This window comes from Bos grunniens, chromosome 22, assembly GCF_055505025.1.
Source record: "Bos grunniens cultivar Pamir isolate PY7600 chromosome 22, Bosgru_T2T1.0, whole genome shotgun sequence".
NCBI lineage: Eukaryota > Metazoa > Chordata > Mammalia > Artiodactyla > Bovidae > Bos > Bos grunniens.
The window spans coordinates 59,909,354-59,923,052 of NC_141186.1; the positions used below are offsets into that span (position 1 = coordinate 59,909,354).

Sequence of the window (13,699 nt, forward strand, 5' to 3'; positions counted from 1 at the left end):
ATCCCAACATCAAGTGACAGAGGCTGAGCCCCCCATTCCAGGAGGTATACGCCACCAAGTGACCCCAAGTGGCAAAGGATGGGGCCCTGCGTCCAGGGGGCCCAGCAGGTCAGCGCTGGTATTTCCCAGTACTAACTCTAAAAGGGAACAGTCGGGTTTATCTGCAGGTAGCACCTGTGCGTGCCAGCAAATAGACGTCCTCGGGAAGTAGGTTAGAGACAAAGGAAGCGATCGCAGTCTACTTGAAGCCCCGAGACACAGAGGCATCATCCTAGCACGAGATACGGCAGAGGGAAACTCAACTTCTCTCTCAACAGCAAAACTTGTTTCTTCTCCTGCCAAGAGAGGATCACCGCGTCAGCTAGGTCCCCCTCCCCAGCAGCCTCGGCCACTTCAAAGCAGCAGGAGCCTAATTACAAGAAAATAAAGACCCAATTAACAACACACAGAACTCCAATAATCCAGGGAGAATGGAGGCACAAGTCTGTGCTTTTGACAAACTGACTTATGTACAAACTGCTGCTCAGGAGCCGGGCTCCCCCCAGAGCAGTGTGGGCTGAGGCCTACACATGGCCAGGAGCCGCTCTGACCGAGCAGCACACAGCCTCCTTTCGGGGGCGACCCTCAGTGTGGAGGGAAACCCCAGGCTTGGGGCCGGTTTGCAGGACGCAGTGAGACGACCGGGGCCTGGAAGAGCGCCCGTGTGGATGGGAGAACCTCCCAGGGCCTCCCCGACAGGAGGTGCCCCAGGCTCCAGAGCTCGGGCCCCATGGACTCTGCACTCGAGTGCACACTCACTCGCACATGTTACTTGAAAGCTCCTGGTTTTGACATGCTGGTGATGAATTTTTATGAAAAAAGACTTTAACACAGGGGCCATCAAAACATACCTGCACAAGACCCCGGTGTGGGGTGGGACCCTCCACGGGGAGGACAGATGGGAAGAGCCTCTTCCTGCTGGTGTTAAGGACGGGGCGGGCAGGTCCCAGAGGAGGACAGGGGCCTAAGGGCCTTCCAGAAGCTCGCAAACGGCACTTCCAGACACCCCTCACCCCTCACCGCCTGAATAATGTCGGGCACACATAATCCTCTCAAACTACGTCCACTTAATTCAACTCACTTATTTGTTTACCTCAAATATTACTGAGTAAAGACAATCCAGAGAAGGGGAGAAAATATTTGCCAATCAGATACCTAATAAAGGATTGGTATCCACAATACATAAAGACCCTTACAACTCAATAACAAAAGCCAAACGAGCCATCTGAAAAAAGGGGCTCAGGATCTGGATACACAGCTCTCCAGAGAAAATGGAACCAGCGAACATCTGGGAAACCAAGTTGAGGTGTCCATGAGCTCTCAGCGCACACCCACCAGGATGACTACGGTCCAAAAGCCAGGCAGTCATGAGTGTTGGTGGGGCCGTGGAAAAACCAGACGCCCACACGCTGCTGGAGAGAAAGCCCAGCGGAGCAGCTGCTGCGGGAGATGGGCGGCAGCTCGTCGAGAAGCAGACAGAGTTGCCCTCTGACCCAGCAACTCCACTCCTACGTATAAACCCAAGAGAGTGAAAACATGCGTCCACACAACTTCTGAACGCAAATGTCCGCAGTGGAGTTTCTCATCATCGTCCAAAAGTGAAAACAGTACAAATGCCCTTCACCTGATGACTGGGTTTTAAAAGGCGGTGTATCCGTATAACGGGCACTACTCAGCCGTGAAAAGGAGGGGGGCAGGCTTAACAGGCACAGCTTTGCTTTGGTAAGAAGAAGGAGCTCTGGAGATGGAAGCTACTGAACTGCAGACTTAAAAATGGTTACAACGGTACATTTTATGTAAAATGTATCTTACCACAATTAAAAACAAAAATGCATTTTAAAAACAGGAATGAGGCATCCTGCACACTATGAGATGGATGAGCCCTGGAAGCAGCGCGCTTGGTGGGAGAAGCCAGACACGAAAGGCCACGGCACGTGGATTCATTTGTACCAAACTCCAGAACGGGCACATGGACAGAGACGCTGGGCAGGCGAGAGGCTTCCAGGCTTGGTCAGGGACGGGGTGTGGACCGCGTGGCTCGGCCTGTCAGGGATGGGGTAGGGACCGCCATGGCTCGGCCTGGGTTAGGGAGGGGGTAGGGACTGCCGTGGCTCGGCCTGGGTCAGGGAGGGGGTGTGGACCGCCATGGCTCAGCCTGGGTCAGAGAAGGGGTGGGGACCCCTATGGCTATGTGGATCTTCTCACACTGATGCAGCTCAGGCTGTGGCACTGACTACACAGCTCTGGGAACAGGCTAAAGATGCTTAAATGTGCATCTGAAACGGGCAGATTTTATGGTATGTGAATTACATCTCAGAACAAATGTTTAACAAAACAGCCTTGACAGTCCATGCTGCCTGGCCCAAGAGCCACCCAGAGGCCTCCAGGCTCATGGGAACAGCAGGTGAAAGGCCTCCTGGTCCCCTTGGATCCCCAGAGCTCCAGAGACTGTTCTCCCCATCACCTCCCACAGCACGGCCTCAAAGGCCTGCTGGTCAGAGGGAGCCTCAGGCCCAGCCTGGCCCAGGACCGGCCAATGCAAGGACAAGCGTGCAGGGAACAGGTCTCAGGGCCTGGGACTGGCTGGCTCCTGGGACGCCTGCCCAAATCTTATTCCAACCTGGATGGAGTGAATCTGAGGCTAAGTGAGAAGTTTTAAAGCAATTAATTTTAAAAGATCACAGCTTTACCAAAAGCTCTGGCTATGGTTTCCTCCTGACTTTGATTATAACCTTCCAGCAAAACATTCGCCTCGCCAAAGCAAGTCTGCATTATTTCCTATTCTTGGCGTGACTAGAAAGTATTCTTTGATTTAACGTTTGATATGTTTTGTTCTCAAGGGCAAGCCCCATGAGAAGAAAGATGCCCCCGCAGCACGAGATGCGCCTACCTGCTTCCACTTTTCGTCCTGCTTGGTTCCCGCTCAAGTGTTCTGAATTCATTTAAACTCCAGGCCGCGTCTCTGACGTTACACGGCTCCCACACTGTCACCCAAAACCCAGCAAAGTCACCCGCTGGCCAGCGGCTGCTGCTGCAGGCGGAGCTTGACTTGGGTCTCCTAGAGACGCCGAGGGCTCTGGGCTTGGAAGAAGGGGTCCTACCCAGCACCGAGGAGCAGGGGACGAAAGCCAACAGATTCTAGGAGCCAAAGGAGTTAGAGCGGAGGGAGCGCCTCCACTCGTTTCGTCGCCCTTAAACGCGCCTCAGCGTTTGAGGACAAGCGTAAGATGCCATAACTCAACACGACGAATTTCTAGACAGATCCATTGAAAGACTAGGGGTAGAGAAAACAAGAAGTGTCTTTTTTGCTTGGTTGGTTTTGCATGAAGAAAACACTTGAATTCCTGGAGTGGCCAGGCCCCCGTGTGCTACCTCTGCTTGTGCCACGCAGCCTGCTCGGCGCTAAATGCAGACAGCCAACGAGCAGAGTCAAAACCTGGGGGAAAACGCACGGTCATTCACACACAGGCCTTCTCATGGGACCAAAGAGCATCGCAGACAGACTGCAGGCGTACTCCTGGAGAGAAGGGCGGAAGGCACTGTGCTGCTCCATGGGGCCCGTGAGCTCAGAGACGCGGAAGGACAGAGAACGGAAGAAGCTTCAGTGTCAGAACGAAAGCTCCCCCGCCCAGGCTGCGGAGACAGGCTCCGGGGGCTGCCCACTGCCCTCCAAGGCTAGGACCCCAGCCACACGTGTAAGGCTGTGACAGCTCAGTAGCTCTGGCCAGGCAGGCCCAGAGTGGGGCAAGCCTGGCGGAAGCACCGCTGAAGCGGGGGCATGGGGGGCCGGCGATCAGGCCGACGGCCGGGCACAGAGCGGCCGTTCATTACCCACAGGCACAGGAGACCAGGGCGACACTACGCTGTTAATCCCAGCAGCCACAGATGACTACAGATGGCCGAGCCCAGCCGCCAGCATTTGTCAGACCTCCTCCTTCCTGCCAGGGCAAGAGCAAGGGCGGGTGCAGTCCCTCACCCCCACTCAAGCCCCATCACTGAATCTTGGCGAAGTTCTAACTCTGAAAGATTTATACTCTACAATGGATCAGAGGAAACTACTGCCCAGAAACACCACCACAGGGGCCAGGGTGGACAGGCACCTGTCCACTCACACCGAGAGAGCCAGTGCTCCGGGGGCTGGTCAGCACGGCTCGGAATGAGCTCTGCCCCTCTGACCCGTGTTCTGCTCACTCTCTGCTCCACTGTCAGTCCGCAGGGGAGGACACCGTGCTGGTGACCTGTCACCACCCCTGACAGCCTCGGGGCTGGCACATGGCTTCATTCATTCGGAACTCATCGGGTGCCTCGCACAGGCCTGGCTCTGGTCATGGCACTGAGAACACACTGGGGAGCCAGACGCTATTCCCGCTCGCTCCCACGGAGGACAGAGGCCTCGACAAGCAAGCACATCAAACGCATCGGACGGCGCATCAGACGGCACACAGGGCTCGCAGGGAACAACGGGACACGAGGAAGGGGGAGCGCAGAGAGCCAGGGACACCAGGCCAGTAGGTCCGAGGGGACCTATCCAGGGAGGTGACACTCACGCTGAGGCTTCAGTGAGGAGGGTCAGACGGTGCGAGAGGAGGGACAGCAGACGCAGGACTGGCCCGTCCAAAAAGGAGCAGGCCAGTGTGCCGGGAGGCGGTGCGAGAGGAGGGGACAGCAGACGCAGGACTGGCCCGTCCAAAAAGGAGCAGGCCAGTGTGCCGGGAGGCGGTGCGAGAGGAGGAACAGCAGATGCAGGACTGGCCCGTCCAAAAAGGAGCAGGCCAGTGTGTCGGGAGGCCGGGAGACAGGGACGAGGCTCGCGGTGGGCAGAGGCAGACCAAGGTTCTCACGAGGGCAACGAGCAACCTCAGGACAGTTTTGAGGCTGAGAGTGGACCTGATCTAATGAACATCCATCCCTCATGTGACGCATGAGCCGAGGGAGGAGGAGAGGGCAGAGAGGAAGGACAAGGTCCAGGACGCAGGATTCTGGGGACAGAAGCCAGGACTCAGCCTCCGGAGCCGTCTCGAGAAGACCAAGACGTGCGAAGCCTCTGGGTCATGAGGATAACGCAGGGATTCACAGACCCAGGTCACGGGCAGCAGAGCGGCTTCCCACCCCTGTCCAGGGAACTGCAGTTTCCTCGGCGGAAGGCTGGGGCTGCACTCCCCCAACACACCCCTTCACTCAGCATTGCTGCACAGACACCGGTTTGTAGCCACAGGCTGGCAGACCCTCGAATGCCGTTCCCTTCCTCTCAAAAGAAAAAGCCACGTTTTCCTCACCTCCCCGAGGGGAAGGCGGGCATCTGATCTATTGAAGGAAGAAGAGCAGCAGCCTGGGGCCCATCGCCTCCACGTGCTCAGGTCTTGCATTAACACCCATAACAAGTGCCTCCACTTCCTCTCCTGAAAACAGGAAACTCTCAGACTGCCCGCAGCACGGACCAGTCGGGAGGCGACAAGCTGGAATTATTTGACACTCATCATACAGCTGGGGCCCCCTGTGCCCAGGGACGCCGTCCGCCAGCAGGCCAGTGAAGCCATCTGAACCATCCGTGCTCCCACATGTACCCGTGGGCCCAGGGAGTGCCGTCAGAAGGAACAAGAGGAGAAGACAGGCGGGCGATACCAGGGTCCTGGTCCACAGAGAGAAGGAGAGTCTCTGAGCCACACTCCCTTTATGCCATGTGCCTGCGTTAAAGGACCGTCTTTCTACATAAAAGGAACATGTTTTAAAGCCCTGTCCGTGGAGTCCAGTACACTGAAATGGGTGTGAAAAGGCAATTCCCCAGAGGTACTCTAGCGACTTCCTCTGGAGGGACGGGAGGGGTGAGTAGGGGCCTTCTACCTGGTCTTCGACGTTCTATTTCTTCAGGAGTAGAATGCATACTCATGTACTACATGTACTGTTAAAATTAATGAAACGGTACATCACAGGAGGGCATCTGAGAAGTACCCACCAAGACCCTCTGCCCAGGCGTGTCAGTTCTAGGGGCTCTCCTTACAGGCACACAAGCACACCCACCAAAGACGTCTGCTCTAGAAAACCCACTGAAGAAGCATCGGGAGCAAAAACGGTAAAGGACATAAATGTCCATCATTAAGACATTAAGAAAATGGTGGTGCCAGTGTACAACGGATTTCCACGTGATGTTGAAAAGCAGTGATGTATTGTGGTGTGTGTGTGCTTAGCTGCTCAGTCGTGTCCGACTCTGAGACCCCACCGACTGTAGCCCCCCAGCTTCCTCTGTCCGCGGGATTCTCCAGGCAAGAACTCTGGAGTGGGTGCTGCTTCACTATAGGGGCGGCAGCTTGGCGTCTCCAGTGAAACAGTGCATGTGGTGTTACCACCTTGTTTACAAAAAGAAGAAAAGGAACAACAAGGGCAGGAGGAGTCGACGTATACACAGGCGCCGTGTCTCCACGCGGAGCCCGGAAGCGGCGCGGGAGGGGGCGGCGGCCGACTCCCGGGACGGGCGACGGGGACCAGGGGACAGCGAGCGGACGCCTTGCGGGCACCGTGCGGGTCTCTGAGCTTCCCCAACTTGTGCTGCGAACGAGTGGCAAGGGTGTCACGCACACACGCGGTAAGAAGACCTACAGCGCTCGGCGTCGGCGGGGCGGCCCCTCCCGCCCCCGGCCCCCTGCCCGCGGCCGCGCTCACCGCCGATGATGGTCCGGATGAGGGACGCGTGGCCCGGGCAGTCGACCAGCGTGACCTGCAGCCGCGGCTCGGGCTCGGGCTCGGGCCCCGCCCCCGGCGCCGGCCGCAGGTGCGCGGGCAGCGGCACCGAGAAGCAGGAGAAGCCCAGGTCGAGCGTGATGCCGCGCTCGCGGCTCTGCGGCTGCTTGTCGAAGGCGGCGGTGGAGGCCGTGGTGCTGAGCGCGCGCGCCAGCGCCGTCTTGCCGCTGTCGATGTGGCCCAGGACGCCCACGTTCACGTTCACCCGCCGGCCCGCCATGCCGCCGCCGGTCCTCCCGCTAAGCCGGCCCGGCCGCCGCCCGCGCCCGGCTCGCGCGTTCCGCCGCCGAAGCTTCCGGTCCCGGTCCGCCCGCCGGGGCGTCGGGGAGCCGGGGCCGCCGAAGCGCCAGACTGAAAGCAAAAGGAACGTCCCGCGCCGGGCCCGCGGCCCCCACGCCCTGGCCGTGCCGCCCACAGGAAAGGGGTGGCCCCCGGTCAGCGGCACGGACCACACTTCCAAATGCCTGCCTGGGCCCGGCAGGTGGCTCTCCGGAGAGATGGGCAGGGTTTAAAGTGCCCAGAGGGGTACTGCACGGACGGGCTGCCACTGCTCAGCTTCAGCCAAGCATAGCGGCTGGGACTACCAGCCCCGCCTGTCAAGAGTGTTTCTGTATGAAATTCAGGAACATTTGCCTGGTGAACCCCTGATGCTTGGGGATGTGGGCTGCAGCCATAACCTGGCCGGACTTAAATCTAAGCGCTCACCGGCGGCAGAGCTGCGGCTTTAGGCCAGGTTTTCCTGCCTCCAGTCCCACCGCAGCCGGCTCACACGCTGCTCCTTCCCCAGCAGTGGGCCTCGGGGTGGGGCCTGAGCCCCGTCGGGGAGTCCAGCCCCATCTCCACGAGTGCCAAGGAGATGGAAGCTCTGGGTTGTCTGAAAGTCGTCCAGATTGACTGTATCCTGGGGCCGGCGGTGCCTTGGCAGGTGTGCCTGGAGGAGTGTGAGGGACACCCTGCAGGAACTGGAGTGCCGTTGCCAGCAAGACGCAGGTCCCATCATGCCTGCCTCTCTGTTCTTTTGTCTCTCTGCTGGCTTCTACCCCAGGGAAGCCACTTTGCTTTAGACCAGCCTGGTGCTCTGGTGCTCACCTCTGTCCCAGTGGGCTGAGGACCTTTGCATATCTTTGCTTGCCCCCAGGAAAGCACATGCAAACTGTTTCTTGAGTGGAGCCACCCCCAAACCTCCAGCCCACAGACACCCTCCTCTGCCGCAAACTCCTGAGTCCCAGCCTGGGTTCCAAGGCTGGGCCCAGTCCCTGGGAAATGATTGACAGGGAGCGGCCTGCAGAACTGCGATTATTTGGGATTTCTTCTTAATGTTAATGCAATGCTGGTTCCTTTCTGTTCCTTTAATGCTATTTTGTATTAAGGTAGTTCAAAGTTCTTTACAAACAGCTAGTAATTAATTCAACTTCATTAAGACCAATTAATCCAGGATTAATTATAAATTTGCCCAGAGGAAGTTATTATACTTTGCTCTTTGATTTGAGTTTTGGTTTTAAAGATTCTTTTAGGAGTGAAATGGAAATTTCCGTCTTCTCTAAGGCTATCCACCTTGCCAGTGACTGTGTTAACCATGTACCTTCCTTGGCATGTCCCATACTAACCTCGGATCAGGTTGTCACCAGGCCACCACTGTGCTCCATGGCACTGCCAGTGCTGAGCTGCTCTGCTAGTGCCCCCTTAGCTGCAGGGCGGGAGCTGACGTCCTGGCAAGAACTGGTCCCCACAAGCTGGAATCACGCCCCGTGTCCCCCACCACCACCCCGCTCCATTTCTTCCACCTGAATATGGATATAAGCTCTTTAAGGTCTGCAGGGGTCAGGGTCCTCTCCCTCCTCAACTGTCCTCAGAGGCACCAGGCTCTTCTCCTCTGGGTCACCACGGGGGCTGACCCCACTCTAGCTGCAGGAAGGACCTGAGACTCGGGTCCCTTTCACTGGCCATGGCCACTGGTTCGGCAGTGAGCATGTGACCCAAGTTAGCACAATCGGAGAAAAACCTGAAATCTTTTTCCAGGACAAGCAGTACAGAAGTATGCTCTCTGATAGGGACTAAAACCTGTGGAAATCAGTCTGGGCTGTGACGGGACCCCTGCGGGGGAGGCTGGCTGTGCAGAACAGTGACCTCCAAAGATGTTCACGTCTTGGAACCTGTGACACTGTTGGCCTGCACGGTAACAAGACCTGGCCGATGTGACTCAGTTAAAGATCTTGAGATGAGGTTGAGGGGGGAGGCTTATCCCAGATTATCCCGTGGGCCCTGGGAGAGAGGAGGGAGAAAAGGAACCAGAGACGGCGAAATGAGAAGACGTAGCTGGCCGTTACTGTCTTTAAAGGTGGAAGCAGGACATGAGTCCAGGAGCTGGGCAGGCTGTAGACGCTGGAAAACCCAGCCTGTGGGAGCTCCCCGGAGCCTCCAGAAAGGAACCCAGCCTGCCCAGACCTGGACTTTAGCCCAGTGAGGCCTGTTTTGGACACTGATAGGCAGAACTGTAACAGAATGCATGGGACTTGTCTTATGACACCGTTTGTAGGAATTGGTTACTGCAGACATAGTGAACGAATATAGACATTTAACTAGACTGTGGAGTCTATTTTCACATTTATCAAGTTAGTGAATGGCTCATAATTCCCTCCCACCTGGTCAGAGGAGCACAGTCTGACAGCTAAGACTTTACACCGGAAACAGCCTGACGGCCTGTCCTCTGGTCAGACCATGCTCCCCTGACCTCTGACCCCGCTGCCACGTGACATCAGTGGGATGGGGGTGCAGCCAGAGCCCTCGAGACCTGCAGGCTTCAGCTGCTTCCCCAGCATGTTCTGCCAGGTTCCCCCGCTGCAGTGGGGCGTGTCTGCTGGCATGGAGACAGGTCCCAGCAGAGAAGGCTGGCGGACCTGACCCCAGCCCCAGCCCCACTTTCTGCCTCAGGCTCCACAGCCATTCCCAGGAGAGTCCTTGGGGGAAAGCAGGGCAAGACGACTGGAAGGCAGCACACACAGCAGGCAGAGGGCAAAGGGACGAAAAGCCCGGGCCTCTGGGTTGCAGAGCGCGGACGCCCCTCTCTGTGCCACTTCCAGTGCTCAGGCCCGGTGCCAGAAACCTCACTGAACTCTCCTGATAGCCCTCGGCGGTGCTGCTAGGGCTGTTTCCCAGCAGAGGGAGGAGGGCCGCGAGAGGAGGCTTGCTCAGCCTCCGCTCCCTGCCAGCCAACCCCCGTTTCATGCAGGTCTCTCCAACCCCAATGACATGAGCCGTCTTCATCATTTACTCAAGATCCAGGCAGACACAGTGTTAAGTTTGACTTAAATAAAAGTATTTCCCCATACACGGAAAAACATTATCACTTGCCACAAATAGCTGGGAACCACAAAAATCTCAATAAAAAGTGAGACTAGCAAGTATTAAAGAGGGAGAGTCATAACTTCACCCCCTAAGATTCACTGAATTAGAATTAGAAAGGCACAGGAATTCCCTGGCCAGCCAATGGTTAGGACGTGGGCTTTTACTGCGGTGAACCGGGATTTAATCCCTGGTCAGGGATCACAGTTCGATCCAAGCTGTGCAGCCAAAAAAATAAAAATGTTAAAACAAAAAAAAAGGATTAAAAAGGCAGCAATGTTCTCACTATGTGGATCAACGTTATTTGGTTGTGTGTCAGTGCACCACCTCCAAGGTGCCAGCAAAATCATCTGTCCCTCTGTCCCCAGAAATCAACCTGGAGATGAAATAACAAGCATACCAGTGTGCTTGGCAACAATCGGAAAGGGAGGTCATTCCAAATGCTGGTGAGAACGTGGGAATACAAGACCAGAGACGAAGCCAGTTAGCTTACAAGGGGGCCTCCTTCAACAGGGCCTTTGGTTGGCTTCGATCGTGATTGGTTTGGATCTTTGGGTCACGGCTCTGAAGTGCACCGTAGACCCTGGGAATGCTATTGCTTACAATCAGCATCATAATCTTCATCGTGCATTGTATTCTCTCAAAAGCTTTAAATGCATGTTTGCAGCCACTAACCAGCAAGCAAATGATCTCCCTGAGACTGAAACGTCAGGAAAAGAATGAATTATGAGTTAAAGAATGTGAACCTGACATCATGAGCTGTGAGCACCGCACAGAGGCTCAGCAGAAACTGCAAGGGCTCCAGAGCGGTAGCTGAGAGTAGCGCTAACGCCTAAATTTCTATCGCCTCTCTCAGTCTGAGACACTGATCAGAAGGAGGAAATTGTTGAAAAACAAGACAACAGGCCCCGCTAAGCCCAAAGTCACCAAAACTCGCAGTTTCAGCTCTCCGCTGTGCCTGGGCCCGGCCGCCTTGCTCGTACGCTGAGGGCTATTTCTGGATGCTCTGCTCTACTTCGTAGGTCTGTGTCTGTCCTTATGCCAGTGCTGCGCTGTTTGATTACCGCAGGCCATGATTAAATGTTCTGTTAGTCAGGATACGCTCTGAGCGCTCAGCTGAGGCTGGAGCACATGATGGGTGCGTGGCTCCACAGGGTCCCCGAGTGACTGCCTCCCTCTATACTCAGCAGTCTTCTCAAGGTGTGGAGAAGGCAGAGGCAGGCTTGACCTGGACTTGGGGGTTCAAAGGTCAGATGTGAAAGACTTCAAAGCAAGGAGGGAGCAGAAGCGTTGGAAACCAAGAGGCTGAGATGATCAAGCCTGGATGAAGAAATGAGGGGTCAAGGGACAGGCGGTGAAAGAGCAAGGTTCAGGGGGTTGGAGTGAGAGAGCGGGCGGGCCGGCAGGCAGGCCAGGACCCACACACCACAAGCTGGGATGCAGTGTCCGCCCCAGATCTTGTATGTGTCACTGCACAGGCCCACGGATGGAAACCTAACTCAAGCTATGTTAAGCCCCAGGGTCTGCGCGGCTCACCCTGCAAGTGGGGCAAGGCTGGCTGGGTCTGGGGTCGTAAACAGCCGCCTCAGGAGTCTCTGCCAGCTGACCTGTCCTCTGTGCTGGCTTCAGCCTCCGGTGGACACTTCTCATGAAGTGGCAAAGATGACGCGGAGACCCAGGACCAAGCCTCTTTCCTGTTATTTCCCGTAAAGGTGCAGGACTAAGTGTCACTGGGCTGTCCGCTCACATTTCTGCACCAATCACTATTCTGGGGATGAGGGGACACTTTGACTGGCCAGGCCAGGGTCCCGTGTCCATCCCTGAAACAAAGCTGAGGGAGGGCCAACCCATCTAAGCCATGTGGTGCCCAGAGAGGGAAGGGTGGTTCTCTACACAAAATGAGAGGGAGGGGCGTCAGGAGGTGAGAAGGGTGCTGGGCAGGCATAACAATCAAGTCTACTGCTGTGGCCTCACCGACCTTCATGCGCCTTGGAGACTGGCCTGCTACATCATCTTCCGCTGAAACAGAAGGAACCCCCTGACTCTGCGGCCAGGTCCAGTTTCTTTGCACACTGGACCTGCGGTCTAGGCCTGGAAAGGCATTTGCTCAATTTGTGATTTTGGACAAACTCCATCCTCCTTTAGGACCTCCGTTTCCGCACCTGTAAAAAGAGAATGCTGGGTCAGATCAGATTTCTGAACTCTTCTTTAGCAGGAAAAAAAATGCAACAGCTCTGGTGGAAGAGGAGGTGGGGGACAAAAGTTTCCACTCACTGACAGAAACCATTCCCGAGTCTGGTAAGATCCAGTGTGCAAAATACACACAGCAAATCTGCCCGACTGCGTGAACGTGGGGGTCCAGAACTGGGCCGAAGCCTGAGCTGAGCCCGACACTGACGCTAGAGCGAGGAACAGCAGCGACGCGGCCCACGCTTTCACCGTGCCCGCAGTCTAGTGGGAGAGACCAGCACTGACCCGGCAGTCATGCAAGTAACTGGAAACCAGACTCAGAAGTCACGCTGGAAAAGTACGAGGAGACTCGAGAGGCAGCAGCTGCGGCGGCAGGATTTGACTCCAGGGCTGTCTCAACCCGGGCGCAAAAAAGCTCCCCTGAGCTCTGGGCAAGTCCCTCATTCCTCTGGACCTGAGTCCGCTTATCTGAGGCATAGCAAAGTACCACCTGCTTCTAAGGACGTTAGCCGACCATCAGGGTTCCGTGTGGGCATTACCATACCACCTTCTGGTGCTGTCCGCGGCTCTCCAGCTGGTCCAGGTGGCCCGCTCTGGGCTTGCACACCACGCCGATGTACCTGCTCTGGCACCTCACCGTCACAAGCTTCCCAACTAAGGACGGAGCTTGTTAAGGCTGCAGATTTTGTATCATCGCAGTGCGCCGGAGTGTCTGGCTCAGAGCAGGTGCAAACCAATGTTTGTTGAACGAACGGGTGGATGGGAAGAGTACGCTGTTCCAGGCATTGCTGACATTATCATGGAACGGACAGGACGCAGCCGCGGGATGACCATCTAATCTGAGGGATGGGATGAGGGTTCCACAGGCTGCCATGCCTTAAGTCCTCAGCAGAAATTCCAACTGCTGATTACTTGCTGCGCGTTCTTGGGTGAGTTGCGGGGCCTCTTTTCGCCCGCATCTTCATCCGGACTAGGAACTACACTAAACGTCACCCACAGCCAACTTAATCTAAGTAAAGGGAGAGGTGGAGGTGAGGGGAAGCAGAGGACAAGCTCCCTGAGGAAGCTGCGCAGGGCCTGCCCGAAGACGGTGAGAGAGTGGCTGTCAGAAAACTGCTCAGCCGGCGCAGGTCGAAGCTTAAGTTCTAAACCTGTCTGTTCATCTCCAACTCCGAGGTCGAGCTTGAGCTCCGCAGAGCGGTATCGGTTCGAACGCGCCCACGGGCCGGAAGGCGCGGTGAAGAGCGGGACGCGCGCCCCAAGTGAGCTGCAGCGCCGCCCCTCTAGTCCCTACCCAGGAAGGAAGCGCCGGCCGCGGGGGAAGGCAGCCCCGCGACACCGCCGGAAGGTGGTGGGCGGGCCCTACCGGCAGCCGCGACGGGCGCAGCCAGGG

At 56.5% G+C, this 13,699-nt stretch overlaps 1 protein-coding gene and 1 long non-coding RNA gene across 10 annotated transcripts in view; both read right to left on the reverse strand.

The window, feature by feature from the left end:
• The window catches only part of EEFSEC (eukaryotic elongation factor, selenocysteine-tRNA specific), a 110,510-nt gene extending 102,838 nt beyond the window's left edge, over positions 1-7,672 (reverse strand). For 4 of the 5 annotated variants that reach the window (XM_086368833.1, XM_086368832.1, XM_086368829.1 and 1 more), the window contains exon 1: positions 6,697-7,020. In XM_086368833.1, the coding sequence (XP_086224959.1) occupies positions 6,697-6,994 (298 nt within the window). In that variant the 5' untranslated portion in view covers positions 6,995-7,020. Of the gene's footprint in view, positions 1-6,696; positions 7,021-7,479 lie in introns of those variants that run through there. The other variant, XM_086368831.1, reaches the window with a different exon arrangement.
• A 2,396-nt stretch (positions 7,673-10,068) lies between these two features.
• LOC147348769 (uncharacterized) lies at positions 10,069-13,602 on the reverse strand. 5 transcript variants are annotated; one of them, XR_015151922.1, is made up of 3 exons: positions 12,854-13,602; positions 12,095-12,278; positions 10,069-11,436 (listed from the first exon to the last, which is right to left on the reverse strand). It is a non-coding gene; the product is annotated as an uncharacterized LOC147348769 (long non-coding RNA). The 5 variants fall into 5 exon arrangements; XR_015151921.1 differs by having other exon boundaries at positions 12,851-13,602; XR_015151923.1 differs by having other exon boundaries at positions 12,846-13,602.
• Between the last annotated feature and the right edge of the window lie 97 nt (positions 13,603-13,699).